General features: G+C 54.5%; 1 protein-coding gene across 1 annotated transcript in view; it reads right to left on the bottom strand.

Annotated features, from left to right (window-relative positions):
* Positions 1–194: 194 nt before the first annotated feature.
* CYS1 (cystin 1) overlaps positions 195–15,430 on the bottom strand; it is a 21,024-nt gene continuing 5,788 nt past the window's right edge. Inside the window, exons 2-3 of the mRNA XM_040622805.1 lie at positions 5,927–5,979; positions 195–2,145 (exon numbers count right to left, since the gene is read on the bottom strand). Of these exons, the coding sequence (XP_040478739.1) occupies positions 2,031–2,145; positions 5,927–5,979 (168 nt within the window). The 3' untranslated portion in view covers positions 195–2,030. The remainder of the gene's footprint in view (positions 2,146–5,926; positions 5,980–15,430) is intronic.

Genomic DNA, 15,430 nt, shown 5'->3' with positions numbered 1-15,430 from the left:
AGGCCTACTTGGCCCCCGCCACCTCACCGCTGGGACACACAGCTCTGTTTGGCTGGCCACTATTCAGAGGACACTTTCCCGGATTCAGGGAATAAAAAAAAAAAAAGACAAGAGCCGAGAACAACGGCTTTGCTCTGGTGATGTGTACCCCCCGTGACATCGGCGCAGACTGGACCAAGCACAGGGGGCGTCCCTCTGTTTTCCGACCGTTTTTATCTCACGAAGGGTTGTAGGAGGTTTCCACTGGAAAATGCAGCAAAGTGGCAGAATATGTTCCATTTTAACAAAATAACGATGTAAAACTGTAAACATTTTACATCATTAAATTCAAGGCCTGATCTGTCTGGTGGTGAGAAAGAAAATATTAACCACATGTAAGAGAAATATTTGTATTATTAAAATAGTAATGGCTTTCATCTTTGATCAAAAGAAATGATTTGGGCTTGGATGGGGAGTAGCTCTCCCTTTGGGGGTGTTCAGAGCCACTCCCTCGGGGGCAGATGCTGGAAGGCTCCACGCGCCATCCTCTGGCTCGGCGGTAAGACTCTCCCAGCGATAGAACATCTGATCAAAGGCTGTCTTGCCAAGTAATAAAAGTTCATGGAAACACCCGTTTGCCTGTGACGGCAACAGGCCTGTGGGTCTGGGGACAGTGCCAAGGGGCCCCGCGTCTGTGTCCGAGAAGCTCTTGCATCTTGCAGGCCACGCCAGGAAGGCTGCTGTGTTGGTGGTTAATGTGACAAGCTGAGACCTATTCTGGCTTTGGCAAAAGCTGACATCACGCCCACATGCCCCTTTGTTCTCACGCCCTCCCAGCTGCTCCAGAGGGGCCGCCGCCTGGCCGCCAAACTGCACGCCAGCCAGAACCTTCTTCCAAGGCTGGCCATGCCTGCACCCCCGCAGGAATCCCTCCTTCAGGTCAGGCTGTAGCTCCCCTGGCCCTGCCTTGGATTCACAGACATCTCTGGCAAATTGGCTTTCCCATCTGTCAGATAGGAAAGTTCTCGGGCTCTTCTGACCTCACTGCAGTGATGTCGCGCCTTCTCCCAGGTGGGAAGAGAGTAAACCGGTCCCCTCGGGCTGGTGAGAGCAGGTGTTCCTCAGGACCTCCTCCAGTTGGGGCCGGGGTGCTCCCCCAAAGCTGCAGGGGCAGCTCTGTGCCCCAGGGGGCTGGCAGAACAGCACAGATCAAGGAAGCCTGGAATTGCCTGATCCCAGACTGTCGGGGCTGGAATGCCTGGAAGAGCCTCCAGGACTCCATTTCTAGAGAGGGAAACTGAGGCGCACAGGCACGTTAGTGCAAGGGCGAGGATCAGAACTGAGGCTCCAGCTCCCAGCCCTGTGCTCTCTGTCCATCACACCTGCCGAGGAGGGGAGCAGGCCTCTCTCCAGGGGGGCAGGGGGGCTGTGGCTCTGAGCAGCCCCAGTGCCAGGAAGGAAGAGTCAGTTAAGGTCTAAAGCTTAGACTCAGGCCTTCCTACCCGGTGCCAGGCTGGGGTCCAGGAGCTCGGGTCTCACCTGGGGGCTGGTTAGAAATTCAGACTCTCCGGCCCCGCCCCAGACCCACAGAACCAACATCTCCAGGCAGCTGCGGGGCAAAACCAGGGTGACTCCCCCCAGCTCAGGAAAGCACACTGCCTGGGTGCCGTCAGGTGCTGGGGGACGCCTTAGAGGCCCCAAGGGAGCCAGTCTGGGCCACACTCACTGGTGAGCTGTCCCCAGTCCTGGTGCAGAGAGGGCCATCCGGCCAGGAAAGCATTTCAGGCTCCAGGAGAACCCCGGAGACAAGCCCTCCCCAGAGACTGAGAGAGGAGTAGCTGGGAGTCTGCTGGCTGACCACCCTTTGCCAGCAAGCTTGAAGCCGGATCTTTTGAAAGAACCAGGAGTAACTGCATGTTGGAGGGGGCTCAGCTCCAGCCAGAGCCTGGGCAGGGGCGGGGCTGCAACCCCAGTCTGGTCAGGCGGGGTGGGGGGCAGAGGAGCAGCCTCGGCTGGCTGGGGCGGGGGCCTGCAGGGCTGCTCCGGTGGCCTCAGCGACAATACTCCTGCTCGATGCTGGCCATCAGCTCCTCTTCCGAGTAGTCGTATGAGATGGCCGAGATGCCCGACTGTCTCTCTGGCCTCCTGTGGCTGCTGCCTGGGGCTCTGTGGGCGAGAAACACGGACAGGGGTGTCAGGAGACAAGATGTCACCTTCAAACTCGTCATCTCTACGATGGCCCCTTCAGGAACTTCTGATCTGTCCTAAAACCAAAACCAAAAACCTTTGCCGTAGGGTTACCTTCTTAATCTTTTACAGGAACGGATCTCTGCCCATTTCCCTGGCTTCATTGCCTTTGACCTTGTCCACCAAGACCTTATGCACCCCGAGAGGAAGCCAGCCCCTGGGGCGTTTCAGGGTGGGAAGGCCCGAGTTCGAGTCCCAGCTCTGCCTCTTACCAGCCCTGCGAACTTGGAAGGCATTTGCATCTCTGAGCGTCCATTTTTTCCCTCTACAGCGGAGCCCTCTTCGTAAGTTCATTCCGGGGCCTAAGTGAGATAAGGCACAGGGAGCACGTGACACCAGGTCCCGCACACTGCACGGCCCTGAGCAAATGCAAGAGGCACTGCGAGATATCCATTTGCCTGATGTACTCACAGGGCCTGCACCCCTGGCGAGGTCGAACAGAGCTGCTGCAGGATGGGACTGGGCGTGGGAGAAGTGACCACAGTCAGACCCCTGCTCCTGCTGCCCGGGCTCCAGAAAGTGGTTCCCACCAGCCTGCCCCTGGTGGCCCACCCCTCTCCGACTTTCTGGACATCACAGGGATTTGGGGTGGTGTTCACTGTACCCCAAACTTCCCTTTCTTTCAGGCTGCTCCCTCTTAGTGTTGCCTGGCACCGGCCTTGGCCTCCCCAGAACCTTTGACAGGCGGGAGGGTGTGGGCGTGGGTCAGCTTCGTGCTGCCGCTACTGGGGCTGTGTCTGGAGGGGCTGCGAGGTCCGAGGCCTGGAGCTGCCCGCCGCCAGCTGGGGGACGGTGACATCCCCCTGCCTACTCTCCTGTGCTAGACAAGGAGCCCGAGCTGCTCTGCCGGCCAGAGGGCTGGGCGACTTCCCCGTCGCTGGCCTGTTCCCCCACCTGTGAACTCAGGGAGCCAGGCCGGCAGACCCTCAGCGGCAGGGGCAGACAGGAGCCCGCACAGTCGCCGGGCTTCCCCTGCATGCGCCCTCAGCTTCTGTGACCCGATCCTGGGACCGCAGGTCAGGTCAGCCCTGTCCTCAAAGACAGCCTGACCGGCTCAGCCCTGCCGCTTCCCTGTCTCTCGGCCCTTGCCCCTCAGGAGAAAGACACAGATGTCATCAAGGATATTCAGGACTTGGGGGCACCTGGGGGGCTCAGTCGGTGAAGGATTTGCCTTCGGCTCAGGTCATGATCTCAGGGTCCTGGGATGGAGTTCCAAGGCAGGCTCCCTGCTCAGCAGGGCGTCTGCTTCTCCCTCTGCCTCTGCCCCTCCCCCTGCTTGTGCTCTTTCCCTCTCTCTCTCTCTCTCTCTGTCTCTCTCTGTCTCTCAAATACATAAAATCTTAAAAAAAAAAAAAAAAAGGATGATTAGGACTCGGGGGTCAAGGCCCACATGGCCCAGGTTCACATCAAACGTGCCTTTCAACGAGCGGCTCTGGGACACCTACTACGTGCCAGGCCCTGCGAGGGACCAGACGTGAGCCAGAGGCCGGGGCTGTCTTCGCGGGGCTGAGTGAGGATGGGAGCCAGATTGCCTTGCGGACCTGCTGCCTCACAGGTCACAAGTGAGGAGGCTGGGGGCCGACCAAGGCGGGAGGGACCCCAGCCTGAGGAAGACGAAGGGGAGGGCAAGCGTTTGGGGGGAGATATTTTAACTGGGCTTTGAAGGATTTTTCTCTTCAGCATTTTCTTACAAAGACTTCCAAGCATACCAAAAGGTTGAAATGGTAGATTCCACGATTAAGTAAATACACTTTCTTTCTTTTTTTTTGGGCTGTATTGACTTTATCACACATCTACTTCATCTGATTTCTGGAGGTATTTCAAAGGAAACCGCAGATCTCAGGACATTTCTCCCAGAAATGCCGCTCTGCCAGGTTCTGACAGCAGAGCCCGGGGTTGGGGAGGAGGCCGGCGAGGAAGGGCCCCTCCCCTGCCTCTGAGATCTGCATGGGGGGTGGAGGGACAAGGGCAGCGGTGGGCCGGAGGCCTGGGAGAGCCATGGCAGATGTGGGGCAGGAGACCTGCTGCTCCCCCCCTGCAGGGAATCTCCTTAGAGGCCGAAGAGCCCAAGTCTGGGGACCAGAGGAAGGCCGTTCCAGGCTTGACCCTGGGGAGGGCCGGCGCGCCCTCCGAGCTTGCCTCCGAGGCCCTCTCCTCCTTTCTGGGGCAGCGGACGGAGCGACAGAGCCTCCCATGAAAGTCGGTGAGCGAGCGAGTGAGTGAGCGAGGGAGGGAGTGGACTCCTTGTGAGGGTGGTGAGGAGGCCCGAGGAGCCTCCTGGAGCGAGCAGGGAGCGGAAGGCGCCCCTTAGGTTAAAAAGCAGAAGAAATAGCTAATTGATTCCAGGTAGAATTTAACCGTCTAAATTCATCAGGTTGATGAAAGAGGGAAAAGTCAGGCTAATTCTCTTTAAAATCAGTGGACACAATCAGCCAGAGCTGAGCTGTGTGTCTTCTTTCCATGGGACCCGCAGGCAGATGTGTCCCCGGGAAGGTGTGTCCCGGGGTCCCCAGGACAGAGCCGCAGGTGCGGACGTTTGGGTCAGCCGGGCAGAGCCGGCCTGGGCCCCTGGGGCGGTCACTGCAGTGGGACCCCGTGTCCTCCCTGGCACCCAAGCCCACCCCCAGTCCATACAAGGAGAGGAGGAGGGGCTGAGGGAGGACCAGGGCTCTCCAGGATGCTGAAGAGGGCTCTGGGCCTGGACCGCTGGTGCCAGGGCTGTAAGCGCTCCACCGAGGGGTCCCAGCCTGCTCCCACTCGAGAGCCGTGGCCAGTGGCCGCAGCTTGGCACTCAGCACCCTCTCTACCTCGGGGAGCTTCCCTCTCTCCGTGACCGCCACCTGCCTGCACACAGCGTCCTCAGGGGAGATGGGCCTGGGATGCTCCTTCCTCCTGTCTCCTCGGTGACCACCTACACAGCCTTCAAACCAGTTAAATCGTTACCAGCCCTTCTGTGAGCCCTCAGGCCGCTCCTGTCCCCTCTCTGACCTCCCCTGAGCCCACTGCCTGCCCTTGTGAAGAGACCACGCTGCTCAGGGAAGGACCGCCACAAATGCATGTTCAATAAGGGAAAGCAGCAGGGTTCTTGCCCTGAAGCCATGTGGAACTGGTCATAAAAACGGCGGTTACGCTGCAAGTGTTACAGCTGTTCACATGCATGGTCTTGACTACCGGAGTCACCACATCCCAGGGACAGGGCAGATCACTGTCGTCCCATTAGAGGCAAGGAAGCCAGGAGAGCACGGTGGGGGAGAACAGGCCAGGGGCTCAAGGGCATCCCAGCCGAGCTTCGAGCCTCCTGCTGGGGTTTGATGCCCCGAAACCCTCCCGCGGCCCAGAGCCATGTGGGATGGCCTGGAGCAGGCAGAGGAGGCCTGGTCTCTGGGCCTGGGGTTCTTCGCTGACACTTCCCAGGGGAAATAAATAAAATTGTAACGGGATTACAGGGGCCCCATGTGCCATCGCCTAGGCTGTAAACTCTGGAAGGCTCATCTGCAGGTGTTCCACGGCACACAGTTTGAGGGAACGAGTGAGGTCGGGAACGCCCCGGATGACCTGGGTCGGGGTTCTCTTAGGGGGAAGATCACAGCAGCTGTGAGACCGCAGGGCTTCTGCACACTCCCACGGCCGGGACCCTCCCTGGGAGGAGGGGGCTGCACCCGGCAGAGAGGAAGTGTGCTCACCCCAGCCTGGCACTCACCTGGAGACTCTGCCGCTCTCGGGGTGCTCGTCAGCGCTCGGTTTAGAGGACACCTTGAGAAGGACAAAAGGAAGAAGCATCAAGAGGTTGTCAGTGGTGCCGCCTGCCTAATGCACTGGCTTTCTGCCGGCAGACGATGGCCACCTCGTTCCACTCAGGATCAGGTAAACCGCAGCTGGAAAGGGTCCCTCTGGCTTTCTAGTTCCATCTGCTTACTGCACAGGTGGGAAGGCTGAGGCTGGGGCAGGGGGTGACGTCACAAAGCTCGGACAAGCAACTCCCTGCCTGGTGGCCAGCGACCAGGCTGTACCCCCATCGCTCACCTCCAGGGGTCACGGTCTGCCTTCCCCTCGGCTCTGCCAAGCTTTCTCTGCCCTCAGACAAGGGTGTTTAGACGGAGCACAAGTCTGTCTGCGGGCTTTTCCATTAGTCGGTGCTGAGCCCTGTGCCCGCACCAGCCTGTCCCAATGACCACAGCTTTAGAATGAACCTTGACATCTGCTAAACCACATCCTCCCACCTTTTTTTTTTTTTTTTTTTAAAGAGTCTTGACTACTCTCGGTTCTTTGTATTTCCCCATATATGTACTGGAATCAGCTTGGCCTATTCCATGGGAAAAAAAATCTTGGGGATTTTGTTGGGGTGGTATTAAACCACAGATCATTTGAGGGAAATTGATATCTTTATAATAATCAGCCTTTTGACTTATAAACAGGGATTGTTTCTCCATTCATTCAGGACTTCTTTAATGTCTTTTTTTTTTTTAAGACTTTATTGAGAGAGAGTGTGTGTGTGAGTGAATGGGGCGGGGGGGCGGGAGGGGGAGGGCAGAGGGAGAAGCAGACTCCCTGCTGAGCAAGGAGCCCGATGTGGGACTCAATCCCAGGACCCTGAGATCATGACCTGAGCCGAAGGCAGACACTTCACCGACCGAGGAACCTAGGCGCCCCCTTCTTTAAGTCTTTTAAGAAGTTTTTTCATTTTCCCCGTAGAGACCATGGATGTCTCTTTTTGGACTGGTTCCCAGATACTTGGCATTTGCAATGCTATTATCAATGTCATCTTTTTTAAATTTTATTTTATTTTTTGAAATATTTTATTTATTTCTTTATTTGAGAGAGAGAGTGCAAACAGGGCAGGGGGAAAGGGAGAAGGAGACTCCCTGCTGAGCAGGGAGCTCAACTCGGGGCTCGATCCCAGGACCCTGGGATCATGACCTGAGCTGAAGGCAGGCACTTAATCGACTGAGCCACCCAGGCACCTCAAAATGTCATCTTTTTTAAACAAAATTTTATTATATACCTCTTGTTGCAGAAATATGACTGAAATATATATATTTGGGGGGGTTTAGTGAATTTAACACTCTCGTATTAGCCCTAATAATTTATTTATAGATGCTGTTTGTATCATTTTTGTTCTCATTCACATTCTCTGGGAATAACGGCCATTCGATTTCCCCCTAACCTTTCTGCACTTCTGGTACGACATGAAAAGAAGTGATGATAACAGGCATCTTTGTCTTGCTCCCTAATTGAACGGGAAAGTATCTATCATTTCACAGCTTAATGTTTGCTGTGGGTTTTTCTCGAGCACCCTTGATCAGAGCCTCATCTCGGTGCTATTTGCTGGCTCATTCCTCCAGCTCTATCTTCCAGGATGCAGACCTTCTCTTCATCTCTGTCTAATCTGCTAATCCACACCATCGGGATCTTTCCTTTTGTTTATTCTAGTTTTCATTTCTACAAGTTCTGTTTGGTTCTTTTTCAAATACACCAGGTCACTTTCTCTAGGCCCTTGTCCTTTGCAGGTATTTTCCTTAAACATAATAGACACAAATTGATTATAATCTGTGCCTGATAATCCAAACACCTGAAGCCTTCACTGATCTGGGGGGTCAGAAGGAGAGAGAGAGAGAGAACCGCAAGCAGACTCCCCACTGAGTGTGGAGCCCAGTGCAGGGCTCGATCTCACAAAACTGAGATCATGACCTGAGCAGAAATCAAGAGTTGGACGCTTAACCAACTGAGCCACCCAGGGACCCCTTCACTGATCGATTTTTGTTGACTATTTTTTCTTCTGGTTTTTACTGGGTTCCTTGCATAGTTGGTTATTTTTTGTTGTTTGCTGCTCATTGTCCTCGGAAACTTCTTCGTGAGTATTCTCTGAGGCCTAAGAGGAACATGACTTTTTTCCAGGCACCTCAGGGGCATTTCCAGTCTGGGACCATTTGAAATTAAAGCTATGCATTTGGGCCTGGTATAGGGACCTTAATGATTCTGTGGACATGGGGGAGTTTTAAAGGTTTTGTTTTTTCCTTTTAATAGTGGAGAATTATGTTCCCCCATTCCATGATCTTACACTGCCAATAGAGAGAACCGGGCTTTGGCCCCCACAGGAAGCTGCTTACATCCTCTCCAGATTCTCTTCTAAAGCCCTCCTCCGTCCTCTGACTCAGAGATACAATCACATGGATCAGTCACTCCCCAGCCGTTCACCCAGCACCCCAGCGTGCCCAGGGCTCTACCAGCTGCCGTGCAGACATGGGCTCTACACTCTCGAGGTGCTGGCAATGTCACGGGAGAAGGGAGTCTTAAGCACGTCAGACAGAGAGCCAGATGTGGGAGCACGGAGCTGGAGGAGGGGGTGTTGCTATAAAACGTACAGTCGGAGGGGTGGGCGGTACGGTAGCCGGGCGCACAGACCAAACCCCGCCCACCAGCTATGCGGTTTGGGGCGGTTGTCCTGACCTTTCTAAGCAGTGGTCTCCTCGTGTATAAGGCAAGTTTACTGGGAGATACTCTGAAGTCATTCCAAAGTGCCTGGCACTGAGTAAGTTCTCAGTAAACATTAGCTGTTATCGTTTCTGCTGTCGTCGGACCGATGCCGTATACCATGCTGTCTTCTAGTTACTCACCCGTCCGCGGCGCTCAGTCCTCCCCAGCAAGAGCACCACTTCTCCAAGCTGGGCACAGGATAAACACAAAGTATTTTCCGAATTAAGTTGAATGTCAGGTTGCTAGGTTGTTATAATCTTGAGTTTAAAGTCTATATAGCCGTTGGCAGAGTAGAGTAAAAACAGCACAATACAGAAAAGGGTGCAAATCCCAGTTGTGCCATTTAATAATGACATGCCTTTGGGTGGATTGTGAGGCTCTCTGAGCCTCAGTTTACCCATCTGCAGAATGGGGACTTAGCCCTCAGGCCTGCTGTGAGATGAGAGATTATCCGTCCAGCTCCTCCTTAGTGTAACAGCCATCCTCCAGGCGACCAGTAAACACCATTCGAAGTATCTGAACCAACGTCCAATCCAGGGTAGCCTCGGCCGAAGCCCCACCGGAAGATAACCAGAACGCGTGATGAGGTTAGTCTGGGGAGCGTCTTGGTCTTTGAGGCATAAGCAGAGGTCGCTGTACAACATATTCTCCGCTGAGAAATTAGCTCTGATGTGTATCTTGGGAAACATTAGCGGTAGTAAGTGGAAGCAAGCACACACCGCGTGTGTCCTGCCGACGCAAGCCCTGTGGGGGTGCGCAGGGGAAGGCCAGCTGGCCTCAGCACGCGGTCCGGTGGAGGTTGGTCTTGCGCCCAACACTGCAAGTGGAGGCTGGCCACACGGCAAGGGTGCACAGCCTCGAACCAGCAGTACCCCAAAGAGCCGACTGTGGCTGCTGGTGGTCGGTGATCTTGCTGTGGGGGACTCCGTGTCGTGGCGCGTTTCTTTGAACACTCATTTGTGCCTCTGGGGAGTATAAAGATGAAGAGGAGATGACTTCCAAGTCAGCAAGGAGCTCACCGTAGGAAGAGGGACAGAAGAGCGGGGATGGAGCGAAGAAAGAGGACGGGAAGGAACACACACACTCACACACACTTACCTCCACTGCCTCTTGAAGCCACCCAGCCCATCTCAGAGCAGCTCAGACTATCTGGATGTTTTTTTTTTTTTTTTTTTTTTAAGTAGGCTCCACACTGGGCGTGAAGCCCGATGCAGGGCTTGAACTCATGACTCTGAGCTGAGATCAAGAGTCGGGCACTTAACTGACTGAGCCACCCAGGTGCCCCTGAATGTTCTTTTTAATTAAAAACAAAATTCTGTGATAAAATACACATAGCCTAAAATTCACCATCTTAACCATTTTTAAGTGTACATTTCAGTATTAAGTACATTCATAGTGTTGGGCAACCAATCTCAAGAGCTCTTTTCATCTTGCAAAACAGAAACCTGTCCCTATTACACAACTCCCCATCCCTGTGCACCCCCCACCCCAAGCCCCCGGCCACCGCCCTCCTACTGTCTCTATGACTCTGACCAGACACCTTGTCTAGGGGGAATCCTACAGTATTTGTCCTCCGCGTCTGGCTGATTTCAGCCGCACGTCTTAGGCTTCATCCCTGTTGGAGCAGGTGCCGGACGCGCTTCCCTCCTGAGGCTGCTATCCTGCTGTGTGCACGTACCGCGGTCAATTTCCCCATCCGTCAGGTTGCTTGCACCTTTGGGCTGCTGCGAATACCACTCTTGTGAATGTCGGTGGACAGAGATCTCTTTGGGACCCTGGTTTCAGTACTCTCGGGTACACACAAAAATCCTCGCTTACACTGCCACCCACCTGCCTCCTGACGGCTTTCGGTCACGGGGCCTGCCTACATTCCCAGGGGCTCAGAGAAGAAAAGTAGTACTTTACCCAGCCATCCCCGAGCTGCTTTTTAGGATATCATCCTACTTGCACCCTTGTGCCCGCTTGTCAGCTTCTGCCGGAACCAGCTTTTGGCGTCACCTACTGTGGCTTTGTCCCTCGTCACCAGGCTCTGTGAAGGTCGTTACAAATACAGTTTCTCCCAGAGGGAGGGCAACCGAGACAGACCTTCGCAGGATCAGCCCGTCTCCACTCGCCCGCTGCTCTCCCTACGCTTAGCAGGGACGCACTGCCGGCCTGGCGGGGCAGCAATGACGGGGCTCAGCATCACCCTACAGCAGGGTTCAGAAGGGAGGCTGTGCTCTTGCTTTTGTAATTTCCCCGATGGCTCAGCTTTGTTATATCTGCTCCACGTTTGCTGAGGTTTCTCTCCGTGCCTGAGGTTTGAACATGCCGTCCCTTCCTCGTCAATGCGTTCCAGCCTTCGCTTGACTTTGTCAGATGTGGGATGTGTTAGACGCCCTTCCAGAAACACAGCTCGCCAGAGCGGCAAAGGGAGCTTGGATGAAAAGCAAGGACACAGCAGCCCCTGCCGGCCGCTCCAGGCCTCGTGCAGATGCACGTTCCCAACACCGGCCAGCTGGCGGCCTGCCACCTCGGGGCCAGACAGACACTGGGACCCCGGGGGCTGTGGCGCCTGGGCTGGGGCCGGCCAGCTGTGGGAACCGGGCTGAGCTCAGGGAGCGCGTGAGTGCGTATGGGCGGGCGGGGGATGTGTCATCACTCGAGATCCCACGCAGGCTTTGAAGAACACACCAGAGCCGAAGGAGCAGCAGAAAAGAGGAGGAGGAAGTGAATCAGATGATTTCTCTGTCTCCTCAGACTCACAACTAGGGTTTTTGGAAAAAGTGAACTATCAACTCTTTTTAGGAAATCCACTGCACCTTTAATTTACCAAAATGTCTGTGTTCTGCTGCTTCTGCTTAGAGAGTCCTCCCCTTTAACTCGTCGTGTTTAACAGCTTTATATGTATATATGTACACGCATCAATGATTCGGAGAATTGCCATAGAGCAAGCCACAGATGTTTAAGGAATTCGGGTTGGTAGGCTTCGACAGGTGCATGGACCTGTTCAACCATCCCCACGGTCAGCACCCTCTGTGGTCCTCCCTGCTTCCCTCGGGGCCCTCCCGTCTCCAGGCAACCGCTAGTCTGCTTCCGGTCACTGCAGATTCGTGGGTTCTCTCTGGAAGCCAAGGCGCCTGGAATCATACAGCGCGCACCCTTTTCCTGTCTTCTTTCCCTCAGTGTAATTAAGGATTCTGAGATCCATCCACGTTGTGTGTATCAACAGTTCACTGCGCCAATGTGGGGCTCGAACCCACGACCGCAGGATCAAGAGTCGCGTGCTGCACCCACGGAGCCCACCAGGTATCCCAGGAGTTTACTCCCTTTTATTGCCCGGTAATATTCCACAGCCTGGGAAGACATCCCCCTTTATTATCCTTCTTCGAAGCCCAGGTTTGTTCGGTTGGTTGGGTTTTTACGTTTCATTATGTTTCATTATGGACACTTGAGCACATGCGGTGGAGAGAACGGCGTGAGCGCAGTCCTGGTACCTGGCCTCCCGGCCTCCGCGAGGTCCCATGTTGTGCCCTCGGCTCAGCCCTCCCACCGCCAGGGGGCGCTCCCGTCCCCACACAGCCCCACTCCATGGCCTCCCAGGCAGCAGTCGCTGCGGGCCAGGTGGGTTCTGCCGGGAGAGCTGTTCTGCGTTAATAAAATGACAACCAGACTTTTTCAAAAGGAGGCTCTGACTCTGAGGCCACCGGTCGTGGAGCCCCCACCTCCCTTCACGAGGCCATGCCTTCAGGAAAGCGTTTCCGAAGAGAATGAAGGCCAGGCCGACCTGGAGAAGCTGGAAGGGATGAGATTGGAGGAAAAGGACAATCACATTTATAAGGTGTTTTCTCACCTTATAAAGCACATTCATACATTATCACATCATTATAAACACTGGGGACTCAGCTGGACTCATGGATGGGCTGCAGGCAGCCTGTTGCCCACCCTGGGGGTGGCCCCCATCGGGCAGCGCCTGCTCGTGGACGGGGAGGGAGATGACCTGGCCTGGCTCCTGAGCCTGCCCGGGCCCTGGGGCAGCTCCCCCTGCGGAGCCCCAAAGGCCTCTGATATAAATGAGATGGGGGCCTCATGGTCTCAGGTCCCTTCGGGCCAGCGATCTGATTCTCAAACTGGAAAGAGACCACCGGGTTCTCAGACATTGGCTGTCGGGAGGCAGAGCCCAGTGGGCACCTGACCTGGTGGCCTTGGGCTGGGAGCTACCTTCCTTGCTGGTAATGGGCTCCTGGCCTGAGGGAGGGGAGAACCTCCGGTTTGCCCAGACCCCTGCTGGCCCCTCACCAGAGTCCAGGGACCGCTTGCGCCAGCCCCGTGGGAACTAAAGCTTCCCCGTGGGAACAGAAAGTCTTCACCAGCACCCCTGGACGCCATGCGTGTGACAGCGACACCCCCCCACCCCCGACTTCATTCCTTCCCCTCTCCACCCAGCACTCAGTAGCCACTGCATTGGGCCAGGCACTGGGACTGTGCCCTCCACCCCTGCACAGCTGGGCTCCAGCGGCTCAGCAGCCATCGTCCTGCGACCCCGGAGGGAGGGAGCCCTCTGAGGTCGCACACCCTACCCGCATCTCCAGGCGCTGTACATCTTACGGTTTGAAGTCTCACTGTTTTTATAGGTCCCCTGAGGGGAGGATTCTTCCTTCAGTGTTTGATGTTCTCCACGCTTAGCATTCTTCTCCCCCAGTCCAAGTGCTCTCCACCCGGCAGCCCGTCTGCCTGCCGATGTTCACAAACCACTTTCCACAGCGGACGTGAGTGTCGGACAGCCCCAGGAACTCGTCTGTGTCCCCCCCACCCCGAACCTGTACCGCCCAGAGGATCATTATCGGCTCAACCGCACAGGCAAGAAAGTTTGGCGCCATTCTGGAAACTCGCCTTCCCTTGCTTGTCACACCCACATGTCACCTGGGCTTCTCCCACCTTCTCTGCCCTGAGCGCCCCACTCCTGCACAGTCTCCTCTCATTCCCTCCTCACTGCCACCTCTGACCTTCCGAAAGGGAGGCTGGCCAGGAGAGGAGGCGCGAGAAATAAGGTGGTGTCTCTGGGGCAGGGAACTGGGGAAAAGGTGGGGACAGTGGAAGGGACACTTTCTTTTTGGGGTGTCTTTCACATCTTCTCTCCTGTGCATGTCTATTACCTGTTCTGATTTTAAAGTCAACATTTAATTATAATAAACACAGAAGACTTCCGCTAGCTCCCCACTGCTTACAGGGTGCAGTTCCACCCCTTAGCCTAGAGGGCTGTGAAATCCTGACTCAAAGCGATCCGGTTGCCTTTTGTGCTCTGTCATCACGTCGCTGTCCAGCCACAACGGGCTGCACGCTCTTCTCCTAGAGCACTTTCATCCGTCTGGGTGTTTCTACACGCTGTTCCCTCTGTGTGGAATGCTCCTCCTCTTCCCACCGCTGGACAACTCAGCTGACCCTTTAGAACCAACTCAGACGTCAAGTCCACTGGGAAGACGCCTGCCTCTGATGGGATTGTTCAACTCCTTGTGTGTATAATACTTCCTACATACCTCCTACTGCAGGGCTCCCGTGGTGAATGACGATGCATTTACACAACCCTCCACAACACAGTTAGGAGCTTTTTGGGGTCAGCACTATGTTTTACTCGTCTATGTACCCTAGATTGCTCAAATACCACTTAAACGTGTGTGCTTCGCTATAGATCACATCTGAATGCACACAGACGGTAACTGTCTTCAAAATAGTGGCTTTTTTGCCAAAAGTCCATCATATAACCCATCACGTTTAAGTCTCTCTGGTTACCTGCTTTCCAGCCACGTAATCATTTTGACTGCTGTTTTCACCTCCACATCCCACAGCAGCTGTGAACCAGGGTTACGCCAAAGTCCTGGCTGATGGTAACAGACACGGACTATCCTGGTCCTCCTTTGCCAGAGCAAAAGGGAACCTTTGCAAAAATGGTGAAAGATGGATTCATGCCACGTAACTAGAAGACATGGTTGGCCTAGACCCTCTTGTAAAAAATGTCCTACCTTTGCAGCAACGATAAAATCCCAGAACATGAGGGGCATCGGGCTGGCTCAGTCAGTATGTGTGGTTCTCGATCTCGGGGTTGTAAGGTCAAGTCCTGAGTTGGGTGCACTGATTACTTAAAAATGAAATCTTTAGGGGCACCTGTGTGGCTCAGTAGGTCGAGCATCTGACTCCTGATTTTGGCTCGGGTCATGATCTCAGGGTCCTGGGACCCAGCTGCCTTGGGCTCCACATTCAACAGGGAGTCTGCTTGAGATCCTCTCTCTCTGCCCCCCACCTTGCTTGTGCGCACACGCTCTCTCTCTCTAACATAAATAAATAAAATAAATCTTTAAAAAATAAAAATAAATAAAATCTTAAAAAGAAAAAGCTTCCCAGAAAATGAACTTCCCTTGATCTTGATCGGCCCAGATTTATTAGGCAGGAGGGGGGACAAAATCTGAACGATAATGTGGTAGTAAAGGTGCTGAATTTATGTTCATTGGATTGTATCAAAATTTCCTCTTTAAGGGTGCCCTTGAATTTCACTAGCGCATTTAATCTCAAAAGCCTCATTTATCCAGCCCATTCTGGGACTGACATTTTATGGTTAATTCTGTATCCTAACAGAGCCATCCTTGACTATCCACTACCACTGTACTGTTAAAAAGAACCTTCCTGAAAACATTGACTACACTCTGGTTCTATGCCTCTCATTCTCCATGAACCCCAGCATCAGGCTTCCCCCACC

Source organism: Ursus maritimus, unplaced genomic scaffold (assembly GCF_017311325.1).
Source record: "Ursus maritimus isolate PB19 unplaced genomic scaffold, ASM1731132v1 scaffold_6, whole genome shotgun sequence".
NCBI lineage: Eukaryota > Metazoa > Chordata > Mammalia > Carnivora > Ursidae > Ursus > Ursus maritimus.
The sequence above is the reverse complement of the archived record's forward strand: the minus strand, read 5'-3'. Positions and strand labels throughout refer to the sequence as shown.